The sequence below is a fragment of the Calonectris borealis genome, chromosome 9 (genome assembly GCF_964195595.1).
Source record: "Calonectris borealis chromosome 9, bCalBor7.hap1.2, whole genome shotgun sequence".
Lineage (NCBI taxonomy): Eukaryota > Metazoa > Chordata > Aves > Procellariiformes > Procellariidae > Calonectris > Calonectris borealis.
The window spans coordinates 605,404-620,870 of NC_134320.1; the positions used below are offsets into that span (position 1 = coordinate 605,404).

The 15,467-nt window shown below is 50.3% G+C and overlaps 2 protein-coding genes across 9 annotated transcripts in view; one reads left to right on the forward strand and one right to left on the reverse strand.

Moving 5' to 3' along the window:
- The window catches only part of STK25 (serine/threonine kinase 25), a 31,216-nt gene extending 21,250 nt beyond the window's left edge, over positions 1-9,966 (reverse strand). For 5 of the 7 annotated variants that reach the window (XM_075157741.1, XM_075157739.1, XM_075157740.1 and 2 more), the window contains exons 1-4: positions 9,799-9,966; positions 8,691-8,817; positions 2,115-2,345; positions 867-923 (exon numbers count right to left, since the gene is read on the reverse strand). In XM_075157741.1, coding sequence (XP_075013842.1) covers positions 867-923; positions 2,115-2,345; positions 8,691-8,741 — 339 coding nt within the window. In that variant the 5' untranslated portion in view covers positions 8,742-8,817; positions 9,799-9,966. The remainder of the gene's footprint in view (positions 1-866; positions 924-2,114; positions 2,346-8,690; positions 8,818-9,798) is intronic. The other 2 variants (XM_075157742.1, XM_075157743.1) reach the window with 2 other exon arrangements.
- A 676-nt stretch (positions 9,967-10,642) lies between these two features.
- Positions 10,643-15,467, forward strand: part of BOK (BCL2 family apoptosis regulator BOK) — a 34,639-nt gene continuing 29,814 nt past the window's right edge. Inside the window, exons 1-2 of one of the 2 annotated variants that reach the window (XM_075157751.1) lie at positions 10,643-10,710; positions 13,808-13,933. The gene's annotated coding sequence lies outside the window, so the exon portion shown is untranslated. Of the gene's footprint in view, positions 10,711-12,485; positions 12,823-13,807; positions 13,934-15,467 lie in introns of those variants that run through there. The other variant, XM_075157752.1, reaches the window with a different exon arrangement.

Consider the following 15,467-nt stretch of genomic DNA (forward strand, 5'->3'; position numbering starts at 1 on the left):
GATGCTCGTCTCTCGCTTTGGCCTGGAAATATATTAGTGAACAGAACATCTTAACGGTTTCTCTTGCTTAAGTCTCTCTGCTAGCATGCAAGAACTGAATTTCAGCCACTGCAACAGCCCAGAGACAACTTCTACCCTCTGGCTGTGGAGTGTTGTATGAAAGCTCTTCTCTTTTCAATCAGTTCTCCTCTAAAAAAGTCCTGCCTTCTTAGTGCAATAATTGAGGTTCTGACACTAAGATGACTTCTGCTGATGACAGAGCCACCCCCCCTTCCTCCAAGTCAGTGCAGGCTCAGCAATTTTCACTACATGACCTTAGTTACTGCTCTGGAAAAATAGGCTTTATTGTCCTAAGGAGAAAAGCAAAATCCTGTGACAGAATACAGCACAGCAGAACTTTCCCCATGTGTTTATTCTGCGTTTGTATTCCCTTAAAATCTGGGGTAACTTGTGAAACGTAATTTGTTTTATCAAAGCGTAGACCAGGTCCCTACTGAGCTCGATGCCAAGCAAGCACTGAACAATACCACAAACTCTTTGCAGGGACAGAACTTTGATTAGGTGAAATATGGATTCACACTGCTCAAAAACAACTGGCTGCTGTCACATTTCAGTTCACTGGCTCTTCCCATTGTAAAGCAGCAGAGCATGCTGGAGAACAGTGCTTTGACAGCTGAGCTCCATGCAAACATTTCCTCTGTCCTAGGATATGCATAACCAGCATGTCTGTCCTGCACTGCCTACCCTTCAGGCACGGGACTGTCAAAAAGATGGTATGTGGCAAGTGAGTGTCTAGCTTACGGGCATTTCACAAACGAAGGCTCCAGTCAACGTTTTTCATGGTCCAGAGCTTACCACGTACTTACCAAATCCAGCGCTGAACCTCCTCCTAGGTACTCCATGATTATCCACAGCTTAGTGCCCTGCAAGCAAGAGCACAAATCAAGAGCAAAGAGAGTAATAAAAGCAGGCAGAAAAGTGAAACACCCCAGAGGCAGCAAGACACATGAGTAGTCCTGTACACAATCCAAGAGATGCTGCACACCGCAGCTCTCAGAAGCTTAAGGAGGGAGCTCCCGGCTCCCTCCTTCCTGCTGACACAGCATCGTAGCAGTGGACCTGCCCCCAGTACATTTCTTTCTCTCGGTCTGCAAGTTTAGTGCCCCTACAGGCACCAGGCTACACAGCCCACAGAGATAAGCATATTCTCAGGTTGGAGCCATTTAACATCACCCAAACAGATCTAGCACATCTGCTTCTTGACAATGGCAGGGGAGCTTTGCAGCCTTTGATCTCATTAACAGGACTGCCAGCTTGAAGGGTATGATCAGCAAGACACTCTCTTACTCCTCAAGAGATTTCCAGACTGAGATTCACAGGGTCCTGGTAGGAGATAAGCAGCAGATCCTTGAAACCACAGCTTGCTTGGCGTTTTCAGTAATAGGCTGAGAAAATGCATTATGGTCTTTGAAAAATATGTAAGGAATAATCAGAATCCAAAGAGCTCAATAACTGTTTGCTACAGAGCCAGCGTTACATACACCTCCAGCAGCTGGCACACAGAGGCCGCTTCTGGTCATCACTACTAGTAGCTTCCACTGGGGATTCCTAAACCTGTTCTCAACGGAAGCGGTATCAGCACTCCTGCGAAGACTCAGGTCCTGTTGTTTTCATCATTTCTGATGATCACAAGGTCACAAAGTACGGTTTCAAACTCCTCTTCTTTCCAGAGGCATAAAGCCTTCAGTGGTACTACCTTAAAACTGTGGCATTTTGGAAAAGTATTCCACAAACTTCCTTTCCAGAATGGTCCAACCAGGGAGAGGTCAGCCTCTTCAACAAATAATTTTCTCTCCAGTGAAGTGCCCCGCTCTTGGGACCGCACTGTACCGGGCACCTCATTTCCATGTGCTTCGCAAGTGTCTTAAAGCCCAGCCTCCTATTAAGACCACATAAATGCAGTGAGCAGAGCCACTGCCGTCTCTGCTTCCACACTGACACTCACAGATTGGGCACCTTTCAGTGCCGTATGCCACCATCAGCTGCAGCACCCATAGAGAAGCCCACCCCATTCCCAAACTGCTGGCAAGAGAATTGCCATGGCTTTGTCCTACCTTCAAGTAGGAGCCATAGTACCGGGTGATGTAGGGACTATCACACTGGCTGAGCACCGTAATCTCCTGCTGAATGTCCTCAATTTCATCCTCAGCCTCCTCCAGATCAATGATCTTGATAGCGACCACCTCCTTGGTGCGGTTGTCAATCCCTTTATACACTTCACCAAATGATCCTTTGCCAATGCGCTCCAGCTTGGTGAACAGCTCCTCAGGATCCACCCTGGAGTGCTAAACCAGAAAGCAGAGATGGGAGAAGTTCTTGAAGTCTCACGGCAGCCTACAGAGCCATGCATACCCAGACAGCTCATCTCCCTATCTATGCATCTACTGTGTTGTTTAATTCACCCGAAACTCACATATCCTAAAAGGTCTCCACATGCTGAGAAAATTAACACAGAACATATCCAAGAAGAGAAGAACTGAAGAAGCCTTTTACATGGGCTTTCCGCCCCTGCAGACGAGGAAGAGGAAGGGGAGAGAAGCCCAGAAGGAGAATGTCAGCAAGTATCTCTATAGAAAGTGTCAGCTTCTTTGGGACAGGACTGCTCAATTGCAGGCACCGAACCGGTGCCAAAGCAGCTCCATAAGCAAGCACTTGTTCACGCTTGAATAAAAGGGCAGGCAAAGTATACCAGAACCAGCCTTTCTTTTGAAGAGCCGAATGAGAAAATGGGCACAAGCAAGAGGCCATAGGAAGTTCACAAGGATGTTTCCCTAGCCTGCCTTCCTGCATTCAAAGATTGGAATGATTTGAAAGACCTGCACCCTTCCCTACTTGTTTGGAGGGTGAAATACTCCAGTAATATAAATACCAGTTCACATTAGCTGTCTTCTCTGCTGCAGCTCTCTTCAGATGTTTTGCAGAGGGAGCCTCACATCTTTTGGAAGGTCAGCAGCAAGGAGGCCAGACACCTGCCTATCCCAGAGGAGACAGGAGAGCTGAATGGACACTCCATCTGCAGACCTGATTTTCTGGAACAGCCTCTCCTCTGGCCGGCACGCCCAGATACAAAAACGAATAGCATTTCCCTCATTAGATAAGCACATCAACTGGGAAGCTACTAACATGATCATCAACAGCAGCTTCAACGTTAACTCTTTATTAAGATGAGTATGGACGTGAAAGGGAAGAAATCAGAATCACTTTCTGACATTATTTCGTTCTGCCCAGCTGCAGACCAGGAGGTCCTGCTCTGCTTCATGCTACTAAATGGCTCTTTGTGATTAGATTTTCTGCCTTATTTAAAAAATAAGTCTAGTTTAAAAAAAAAAATCTGGAAAATATGGCCTGAACTACAGGAAGCAGCCAAGCCATTACAGTGAGTTTTCCACACCCAGAACCTCTCAGCCTCACCTCCAACAACGTCACCCACAGGGACCGCTCCCTCGCAAGGGCCTTGAGCTGGCAGAGATTTTATCTGAGAATGGGGGAGCTGCTTTTTTCCACCTAACACCAGGTTTTAGCAGCAGACCATCACTGAGCAGCCCTAGGTGCTGCTTAATGATTAAGCCAGCCAGTCATTACAGGTTGTTTGCCTTCTGTGCCCAGTGCATCGCTATAGGGAGTAAGTGGGGGCCATATGGAGTAATATGGAGACTGTGAGGCCCAGAGTGAGCCTCACAGTCAGTTCACTCAACAGGATTTCCACGTGCGTTCCAGTCCAAGATACAGAAGGATAACCAAATATCCTTGTGCATCCATGGCAACACCCAAACAGGCTGTATTTTGAACAAATGCACTGGAAACAGACTGGAAGGGATATGCAGAGATGAAAGGAACTGGAGATACATAACAGGGACTGGAGAGAGGGAGGCGGGGGAAAGCAAGAGGATTTGAGCTTGAGAAATGCCAAGAAACAACACGAGAATGACAACTGCAGCGCGGGGAGAACAGTCTGGCTAGTCCAGGCTCACAAGAGGCCAGGAGCAGTTTCCACCTCTTGACCAACTTACAGGAAGGGGCAGCAAGGTGGGGCAGCAAGGTGGCCCAGACGTTACCCCGCAGTCACCTACCGCAGCATAAAAATGCCACTCACCACATCAGGGAGAAGGGAGAGAAAAAGGATCATCTCCTAGAAGCACCTGGCTCAGCTGGTGAAGGAAACACTACCCACATGAATCCTGCAGGGAAGCAACCCTGCAAGAAAACCTTCATCCCCTCCTATGTAAGTAATTTTTCCATGAGAAAAGAAATGGCAAGGTGTAAGCTACTGCTCCCCTCCTCAGCCTGGCATGGCACATCAAAGAACCAGGACTGATTCTTCAAGATTAGGACATTAAACATAAGAGCACTGGCTACTGCAAGCAGCTTTTGGGACAACCACCATTTTATGTATCGGGCTCTGTAATCATGGACAGCTTCGTAAACAAGCTCCCATACTTCGATGTCAGTTTATCCTGTTTTCTGCGGAACAAAACAGTTCAGGTAGGGGCGGTGAAGGAGACAAACCTTCCTGACAAGCACGTGGCAACTTTGCCCAAGGGACTCAGGAAAATGATACAACTCTGACAGGCCCACCACATTAGGTTGGAACAGGAAACTTCGTTTGTAAACTGGATTTACTTTCCCAGTACCCGTCACTTCAAAACTGATCTGGAAACGCTTCAGAGCTTTCAGGTGACAGGGCAAGGGTATGACTCTATGGAGGGCCTGAGGACATGCGCCCCTTGACAGAGCTGCCAAAATCACACAAGTCGTATCCAGCAACAGACAGGACCTAGTGAGCGAGTATGGGGCAAAGTGGTAGAGAGTCATCCCAGCCACGGTTAGTCTCCTAAATGCCTGCTGCAGACCAGAGCCTGCTAATGAATTTCTTCACCTTCTGTAAACACGGAGGAGGAAACAGGCCCATTCCTGATTCAAGCAGGCCAATGCCTGCCCAGTGGAACACCTTCTGAACTAACATTGTGGACACCAAAGAAGACATCGCCAGGTGGCATTTTCACGGAAGCAATTCTGAATTCCCATGACAAACTAAGATAGATAAAATTGTGCTAGCCTGCAGGACATGTGCTCAGAAGCTCTGGTCCATTAAAAAGTTCCTGTTGGAGCTGTCAGGTGGTAACTTGCAGCTGATGAGCAAATGTTCGATCGATGGGCATACAAGCCTCACCAGACAGCAGAACAAATGCATTTAAGCCAGGAATGGAGAGCTATTCACTGCTCCGTCAGAAGAGAAGCACACTGCCGCACTCGGGGGGCTCAAACAGGGGGGAGCAGGGGAGGAGAAGAACGCATTCTGTGTAGCCTGACTCTTCCCTACCCCAATAAATTTGCACCTGCAGAGCACTGCAATGAGGGGTGTAACAAGCAGGATCTTTCCCTTTTCTAAATAGGAATTGATCTCGGCACCAGTCTTGTCAGAGAACCACCCTGGCTGCGAATCCGTATTCTGGAGCTGCACAGCTACGAACACACCTGAAAAACTTCATTAGTAGAAAGTAACAGAATCCAGATGAAACGCTTTACACCTGCACAAATGAGCACAGATAACCCAAAGAAGCTTATTAGCACCTGTCAACTTTGCGACTGCTCACCAGCTTGGGATCTTTCCTTTTTTTTTTTTTCCACATTCACAGAATCCACCAGAGCTGCAAAATGGAGCTCCAGGCCAGAGTCTAAAGAGCTAGCTGACCAGCTGCTGCTCCTTGTTCTACTACAATACATAAAGCCTTTAAGGCATGGTCACCTCATCGTACCTTTTTGCTTGACTGAGTGTCAATTACACAGCAGTTCTGGAGCAAAAAGCCTCTCCCCACTGAGAGCAGTCAGACACTAGAAATGGCTCAGTCAGGCATGAACAGGCTTTGGGGGGAGAGCGCACAAAGCACTCTCTTGGTTGTACATGCAGGAAGGAGAGGGAATGAGTATGAGAGGGATGAGGACAATCTGCTAGTGATGTGCTCCACTTCTGCCCTCCAGGAGCTAATCTCCCAGGAAAGAAGGATGCTCTGTCATGACAGGTGTGGGGGTGTTTGCCATCACGACTGATGATGCCATGTTTTAAAACAGAGCAACTCACTGCAGACATCAGGAATTAAGAATTGCAGTGTGTTACGAGACAAGCCTGGCAGTAACACCAGCTGCTTCATGGGGAAAGAATGGGTTTGGCAGCTCTGCCACCTCCAGCTGCAGAGACACGATATCCACAGCCTTTGAGAGGAGACTAGAGAAGGGTAAATATCTACCCTCATTTCAAAGCTACTACCTGGAAAGATAAGCTGCATATTGGGAACAGAAGCTTTGAACCAGCTCAAGGTCTTCTCTCTGGGCTCAAAGAAGTCATATTCAGCATCGTGAGCAAGAGTCACACATGCATCTGCTGCATAAAACACTGAGAGGTGCTTAAACCCTTTTGGAAGTGGGAGTTCCTTGGTCTGGGGCAGGACAGGGTCAGAATCACTGTTCTATACGGGAGAAGTCTGTGACAGAAAAAGATTGTCAAGGCCACAATACTTTAAGAGCTGAAGCTGACTGGGAGTTTGGCAGCCTCCAAAGGTTTATATGGAACTACAGCAGCATTTAGTGTTACTTCCGACTAGAGCACTTTCCAACCAGCCAAACAAACAAACAAACATCATTTTCCTCTGCCAAATGCAGTGGAAGGAGGAAGTTGGTTTTAATAAACCTCAGCTACTGACCTTCTTTCCTTCATTGCCTCCTCTCCTCCCCAACTTCCCATCCAGCATTTACCCACATCGCATGCTACACACTAACCTCTGGGACACCAACAGACATATCTGCAGCAGGCACTATGTTGTCTTTGGGGAAAATCAGCTTTGTACCGGGAAACATTTGAAAGCTTCCCTGTCTGTATGAAATTTGTCCACAGCTCTTTTCAACTGCTAAACCTGAGACAGTTTTGAACTTCTGGAGTACAGACAAGAGGGAAGTTTGTGTTCAATGCTTTGAAACACAAAAATTTGTCTGAGACTCCCAACTTGCTTCACAGAGAATATTCTTTTGCTTCAAGGGAGGGAAGTATTACTTAGCCAGAGAACTTGAACGGCTTCTTCAGGGTCACATAAGGAACAACAAAACTAGAAACAGAGCTCAGATCAGAGCTTTAAACACAGTAGCACAAATACATCATCTAGCAGACAGCGTTCCCAACAAAGACCGGAGGCCCACTGTGCTGTATGTATACAGCAAAAGGCAGCCAAGAAAAGAGAGAGAGCCAGCTAGCTGAGGCAGGGAAATGGAGGCAGAGGTAAAACAACCTGGGGATTTGCCTAAGGTAAGCCTGCACATCAGCAACAGAACCGGGAATCAAAGACAAGTCAAGCCTCTGACATCCCAATCCAAGTCTTAGTCTCTCGATTTTCACAGTACCTCCCACCACTCCCTAAACTCTGGTGAGCAGAACTTCAGGCTAGTTCCTACTGTCCTTCCAGCAAGCGTCAGTTACATAGATTACGAGGTCCCATCAAGGATGCCTGAAGAGACCCAAGGAACGGACAACCCAGGCTGCTTTCCTATTCCAGGACGAGACGGAGAGTCATGGGGTGACAGAATCTGAGAATGCCTTACATTTGCATAATAAATTCAAAGATGAGACCACTGAAACTCTGAGAAAAAAGCTTCAGAGCAACCTCCTCTCTAGCTACAGAACTCAGTTCTCGGCCCTAACCAGACAGTATCCTTTCCTATTCCTTTATTTCTCTCCCTGTACTATGACTCACTCAGGCACTACATTTGCATTTAATTCCATACACACTTTGGGGAAACAGCTTATGTGGAAGACAGCATGCAAACTAAGATGCATTGCAAATCAATTTTAAATCAGAAAAGGCTTGGAGAAAGCACCATCTCAAACCACTAAAGCTTTTAGTATTACAATTCTACACCTAGGAGTCGAACAGAAAAATGCCAAAAATTCTCCGAAAACACGGTTTAACAAGACCTACATTCAGTATTGACATCTGCCAATAATCAAACACACCCCGCAACCAAATTCAGAAGAAAGAAGATTGAAGCCAATACTATTAATGTGGTTTAGCTTTTAGTCCCAAGTCATGACATCATCCCTCCACATTCCTCTTATGAAAATGTCATCACAACAACAGGATTTAACCACATCCACTGAGGCCGATCTCTCTCTCAGAAGAGTTAGACGTTCAGTATCAAATATCACTACCGCTTACGCATTAAGGTTACAAGCACCATTTTTCTCAGGCTACTGTTATGAACACTTCAGTAAGGTATGTCTGGCACAGCCTGCACACGCAGCTTTTCTGTTCCCATTTCTAGACTTCCCCTCACAAAAATACTCAGAGAGCCAATGATTCCTGTCTCCCTATGAAGAACAAAGTTAATCTCGGAGAAAGGCACCATACTGGGCGAAGAATTCCCTTTCTATATGGCTGGCAACCTAACGCTGTCAGTCCAACACCACCACGGAATAAGACACAAATCAATCAGCTAACAGGAGTAAACTGAGACGTGTGCAAGAGAGATAAAGAGTGGCAAAAACTGATTTTCTGGTGATTTGTTTTAAACTCATTTCAAGAGCAAACATACTAATGCTTGCTCTTGATACAAGAGTTTAAAACAAATTTTTAATCGCCACTTACCTGGCTGGCAAATTCTCTCAAGTGAGCCATGCCTACAGGATGGTCAGACATCCGCTTTTGCAAAATCAGGGAGGGTTGGGACGTCGTAGCACAGCAGGAAAGCGATGCTTTCTCATCCACTAGTGAACTGCGACAAGCAAGAACACAACAGCTCTAACTCGAGGTTCTCAGAGCCTGGCTCATTCCCCAAAAGAACTACCTGCATCTTTTTTCTCTCCTTGATTTGCAGCTCTCTTTGAACCTACCAGCCCATTCTAAGTATGCCAGCCCAAACCCCATTTCTCAATTCTTTCCAGACATGCCTTCCAGATGTATGAAAGAACCTCACTCTAATGATGTACACTGACAAAGCCCCAGGCACCATTTTCCCCATCATCACCTCAGCGTGCTCCCCCGTATTATAGCTGCCCCTACAGCACTATCCCCTCATTACCACTCCCAGCAGCATCTTCGCCAGCACAGCCCACAGCGTTATCCTCAGACACCCCTTTCCTCCTACTGCTCCCCAGTAACCCTCTCGCTCCGCTCCCGTTCTCCCCAGCACACCCACTTGCAAAGCTCAGCTCCCCAGTACACGCCTTCCTCCTCAGGGAACCCCAACCCTACACCATCCCCAGGCACTCCCCCACCAGTGCTCCCCAGTTCTGCCCCAGACCCTGTGCTCCTCAGCAATCCTCTCCACAGGGCTCCCCTCCACCCCAGCAACAGAAGAGCCCCAACCCAGCACGACCCCTCAAGCCCAGCCCAGGCCCCACAGGGCACCCCCGGACCGGCCGGGCCCAGCCCTCTCCAGGGCCCCCTACCCCAGTGCTCCCCGGTGCTCCCCAGCACAGCACCCGCAGCTCCCCACAGCCCCCCTCAGTGTTCCCCTGTCACGGTGGCCCCACGGCCCCCAAACCCCCCTCACCACACCTCGCACCTCAGGGCCCCACCCGCAGCCCCCCCAGGGACCCCCAAGCCCCCCCAGGGCCCCCCGCCCCATCGTGGCCTCCTCAGAGCGCCCCACGGCAGCCCCCTCCACAGGCCCCCCCGCCCCGGACGGCCCCCTCAGGGCCCCTCTGTTGCGGATCCCCGGGGCCCTCCCGGCCCCGGGCTCCGCCGTACCTACCCGGGCAGCCCGCCGCACCTACAGCCAACGGTCCCCGCGCGAAGGGCGGCGCGGTGCCATACCGGGCCCCGGCACACGGAGCCGCCGCCACCCCGCTGCCGCTCCGGGCTGCCCTGGGACACCGAGCTCGGCCGCGGCGGCGGCGGCGGCGGCGGCGGCGGCGGCGGGGGGGGGGGGGGGGGGGCGGGGCGGGGGCGCCGGGAGAGGGGTGGGGAGGGCCGGGCCGGGCGCAACAACACGGCCCGGCGGGGGAGGCGGGGCGGGGGAGGCCGCGCCGCGCTGCCTGCCGGGAGGCGTAGTTCCGGCGCGGTGCCGGCCGGCGGCGGGGGCGCCTCCGTGGACTACAGGGCCCGGCAGGCCGCGGGCGGGGGCGCGGCGGGAGGAGAGGGTGGGGCGCCAGCGCGGGGGCTGCTGGGACGGAGAGTCCTCCGGCGCGGCGGGCGCGGACTACCCATCCCAGGGGCCCCCGCGGCGCGGGCGGGGCTGCAGCGGCTCGGGCCTTTCCGGCGGGGCGGGGCCGCGCTGGGCCGCCGGGCGGGGCGGGGCGGAGCGAACCCCCTTTGCCCTCCGGTGGGGGCGGGAGCGGGAGGAGCCCCCCTTTGTCCTCCCGGCCCCGTTTCCCGCCTCATGGCGCCTCCCCTCAGGTTGGCGGCGCCTCTCGCCGGCTCTCACGGGGCTGCGCCCGGGAGCCCGCCGGCTGCCACGGGCCGCCCCGGGCAGGCCCGCCCGCTGCCCGCCGCGGTAGCAGCTTCTCTCCTGCCCGCTGCCCCCCGTGAGGGCGAGGGGCCGGGCCCCCCAGGGGGCTGCCGGGGCCCCCCACCCCGCTGCGGGGAGCCAGGCCTTCGCCGGGCGGGCAGGGGAGCCCGGCCCAGCAAAAACCGGGCGGTGCGGCGTCCCGCTGGAGCGGGAGAGGTGAGGGGCGGGGGGAGGAGAGCTTTTTAACCGCCCTTTTCCCAGGGCTTGCTTTGTGGGGGTGGTTTTTTCTCCACGTGCTTTAATGTCAGTGACTGATTCACGTTTTCAAAGGAAAAAACAATTCTCACAACCTCTGTTGCCATTCAGCTTTAAAACTTGAATTTTCTTCCCTAGAGTTAACAAAACAGACACAACTTTTTACCAACCTCTGGCATGGCTGCCTGCACACAAAGCGTTTTTCATGAGCTGTTTCTTCCGATCATGAATTTGTGCTGCTTTTGTGAAGAGCTGTAGCAAAATGAACAAGCTTGTGAGGCGTGTCGCTGCATGGACACGGGTCTGCTGCAGGGAAGCAGCCCTCTCGCATCCCTCCGTTTCCCTGCCCCCTGATCGCACCACCCAGCACTTCGAGGTACTTGAGTGAAAACATCAGTTTATGTTAGAGGACTGGTATCAAATACCCCTGTCATGAGATAATACCTTTGTTTTTAAATGAACTGTATCTCGGCCAGAAGGTTTTCAACAAAGGTCTTAACCTGTCAGATCCCTGGATTGCTTCAGTTTTGAGTTGATACCTGCAGGATCAGTCTTCTAGCCCCACAAAATATGACCATCTTGTCTCATAAACATCCCTTATTCCAGCACACCACCTTGACTTAGGAGACCTAGGATCAGCCAGAGGAATCGAAGCTTCCCTGTGAAGCGGGAAAGGAAGGGGAACAGAGTTCTGCTCCAGTTCTGCTGCAGCAAGGGCCAAGGGGTGAACCGTTCCCTGTTTGCACATGCACAAATCACCCCGTAGGGGTGAGTCCCCGTGTACGTTACTTAGGAATCGCTTCACCCCAACGGCTCGGCTCTCCGCCTGGTGTCATGGAGACTCATAAATTTAGCCATAAATTACTTACTCATTCTCAGCATCAGGCAAGAGGGCAAAAGTCTCACAAAAAAATGTTTATGTTAATTAATGTGCCAAGTCTGAACATACACCAAAAAGCTATCTCACTAACCTCACCCATAGACCTTGGCGTGGTACAGTGTCAGGATAATAGTGACATGCAGCTACTAATGGACTGCAGGGAGGCAGAGCAATTAACTTGTTTTGACAGCTTAATTTAGGGTAAATTTTTAATAAGGGTGATCAGCATGTGGGATTAGCATGGAATGCTTAAATTGCAAAAGCTGGCCAGCTGTTTTAGAGCTGGCCCAGAAGCACAGGAGACGGAGGGGATTCAAATGTAGGCTGGTGTTCCTCCTCGTTTGGGACCTGTGGGCAACCTGCCTCGTAGCAAGGGTCCATGGATGGGCAGGAGAGGTTGTGTGGGATTTGTGGTCTGGTCACCACCTAGAAGAAAGGACATATACGGGTCAGTAACTGGTCACTTTGGTTTGGACAAGTTGTATGTACAGGGCTGGAGATGATTGCTGTGTTGTAAGGCAGTTATTTCTATGACTTTCTTGTGTGGGGCGAGGATTATTAATGTGCTCAAAAGAATGCAGAAACAAATTGCTGACCCTGGGGAAGCAGGCTTCCCTGACTTCTCCGTGGCTGTTGATGGCATGTTTGTGTCCATCGCCACCTCCATTTGATTCCCAGAATATATCAACTGGAGCCAAAGGAAAATAGAAGTGTCTTCTTACTTCTTCCCCTGTTTTTCAGTCAGTATTCCTAGCAGTCTAGCCCCCTTTTTTTTTTTTTTAACATTAGCAATTGTGACTACAGAACAATCATACTACAAGTTGTGTATATATATATAATTGTTGCTTCAGCCACGTTGCACTAAGAGCTGCACCTCCACAGAAAGAAACCCAGTCCCTGCCTCCAAGAGATCTATATTTAAAAAAAGCCAGCCAAGGAAGTGCAAAAGATGAAATATTTTGGCTAGAGGAAAGCAGCAGAGTTAATTACATGCTGGAGTGCCCAGGCCTACAAAAGGTCTGTCACTTGCTATTTAGGGTTAAAGCTTTCACCTGGCCCTGAGAAGCAGGGATGTGGGAAAGGGAGCCTTGGGCAGGACTGTGTTGTCGCCTGATTCTGGCCGTTGGTGTAAGTAGGCAGGTCCTCCTGGGTCTGTCGGGGCAGTACGAAGGACTACCTTGTTCCTGAAGCAGGTAGGCATGAAAGTGGGTATGGCTGATGGAGCAGGCAGCTCTAGGAGCTGAGCCAGCCTTGCTGCTGTCCCTGTCTTCTATGCTGGTTCTGACGCTGCTGGTTAGCCTTTTCCTTCATAGCAGTATTAGTAAGTTCTTACCTGTTCTTACATTTTGCTTCACAAAATTGTAGGAACTTCATGCCTTGGGGGTTCCTACTCCTTTTCCCAAGCTGATTAAAATTGGTCAAAAACTATGAGCAGGAAAGAGTCAAATACATACGCATGTAAGCACACGTATTTGCTATTTGTGTGTGCCGTACGGCTGTCCAAGCCTGGATGCTGTGGGGAAATAAGGCTAAAAACCAAAGATGTCTGTGTATGTTGTTGGGGTTTCTTCTCACAATACAGAAGAAGTAACTTTTTGAAAGGATAATTTTCAAGGGGATAAGCTGGTTTAGTTAATTTTTTTCTTCTCCCTCTTCTAGCTCTTTCTGTTAAAGCAGAGGGATAAACATCCAGAATATAGAAAAATTAGGTTAAAAGCTGGTGACAAAAAAATATAGTATTTAAACAAGCCTGCTCAATGGACCCCAACTCCACCTCAATTCTGAAAGCTGCTTAAAAATAAGCTGTGCTGCAGTCCCCACTCCCAAGTCAAGTTTTGCCTGACTGTGAAGTCTGCTCCGTTCCTGTCCACAGAACTGGAGCCTTTGTCGGAGATGAATGGGTCAAAATTGCTTAACATTCTTTCTACAAAAGAGTAATTATTTCAGAAAACTGTTGTATTCTGCTGACAGGGTGGCATGAACACTGCTGGAGATGTAATTCTCTCGTAAAAGAGAAATGTTGACGCAAGCATTTACAACTTTTACCCAATAAGCTGGTACACCTGGCTATGTTTCTATGAAGTCCAGAGAAGAGCATGAATAGTTGTTACAAGAACCTTCCGACGGATGTGTTCTTAAATGTTCCATTAAAGTAACACGGCTTTTACTTTTTGCTAGGAAGCACTGGGTGAATCACAAAGGGTCCTGTAGCCTGCTCTCCTGCTGTTGGCTGCTCTTCACCAGATGTTCCGAGAACAAGAAACTCCTCAGTGGGACATCTCAAAGTTGCCTCCCCACTTGAAGGTAGAAGTGCTGCAGCTGTATTGCCGTACTCCCACCTGTTGCACGCTTACTTGAGTCAGAAAGTGGGGGCTGGGGGGAGTTAAGACGTGTGATAAGACATCTTAAGGAGGATCAGCCTGGAGCCCAGTCGACTGATAAGAGCAAGAATGCCGGTGAGTAGGCAGGGTCTGCAGGCTTGCCTGGGGCTGTAACTATGGCCAAAACAAACCGTGAAGAAAGGACCTCAAGAGCTCTTGCTCTACATCTTACCTGCTCTGGCTTATGAAACTCTTCCAAGAAAGTCTGTTCGTGGTTGGTTCGGATTTTCTGTATTAATTACTCAAAACACCCAGATTTTCGTTGGTTTGTACCTCGTGAGAAACCCGTTGCGGTGGGAGAGGCTGAGCAGGGCGGTGCGGTGTGGCCTGCAGCGAGGCCTCCTCCAGGCCCTGCGGCGCCTGGCAGCTCCCGTGTCCGGGACGAGGACACCAGCCCGGTGCCGCCGTCCGACTGCTGGGGCTGGCTCAGCCTGCAGCAGCTCACAACCCTGTTCTCCCCCTCCCACGCGTGCAGCGGGCCTGGGGAGCCCCTCCAGCGCCCTCGCCAGGCAGGCCGTGCTGCCCGAGAGCTTTTACGGCAAGCGGTTTGAGAGCAAACCTGGGTTGCTCTTTTGTTGGTGCCACCAGGTGGCAACAGCGCATTGCAGCCCCACGCTCCTTGCAGGAAGGCAGCAAATAGCAGCACCCACGCCTGTCAAATCCCCGTTACTCTGTTGCTGCTCTTTCCTTTCCTGCGTGGGTCAAGCTGTCTGCTTCCCGCAGCCCTTCATGCCGGTGGTGCTGAAAGCCAGTAACTCAATACTGTGCACTCAGCTTTAAAGCACGCATCGCTGGCTTGAAAAGAAGGGAGCGGCTGGCTGGGGAGCAGGGGAGGTGGTAGCCGGTGGCTAGATCACTACCTGGGACTGTGAGGTTTCCTGCTGCATGGCTCAGGCCAAGTCTGGTTCAGTTTCTCATGTCTACCCTGGGTACAATAATAGCAATTCAGGCACAGTGAGTGTAAAACAGCAGAGAGTAAAGTGTGTCTCACGGAGGGTGACAATGACTGTGCATACAGATGGAAACAGCTGCTAAGTGTCTGGGTTACATGGTGGCTGGATGACATCAGGTCTGGTGCCTCAACTTTTTCTGTACCGCTTTGGGGAGTCATTTATGGGACATTATTTGCAGCAGCAGCTTAGGCACTTTGGGCCTGGAGAGCCCTGGAAAGTGGTAGCGCTTTCCTAGCATAAACAGAGCCGTGGAGCGCAGCGGTTAGCCTTAGAGGGTGCGCTAGGTGTTAAGTGCTCTCCCTGAAGGTAGAATTATGTAGCAGGATAGATGGGTTAAAACTTTCCTGTAAAAAGTGCAACAGGATAACTCTCTCAATGCTGCAGTGCTTGTTTAGAGAGGAGACATTTCTAGCTCCATTAGTATGCCGAGAGGCTGAAGTGGTTTTCTGTATTGTACTTCTGGAGATCAACGATGTGGAAAAGCACTATTGCTACATTATGCAG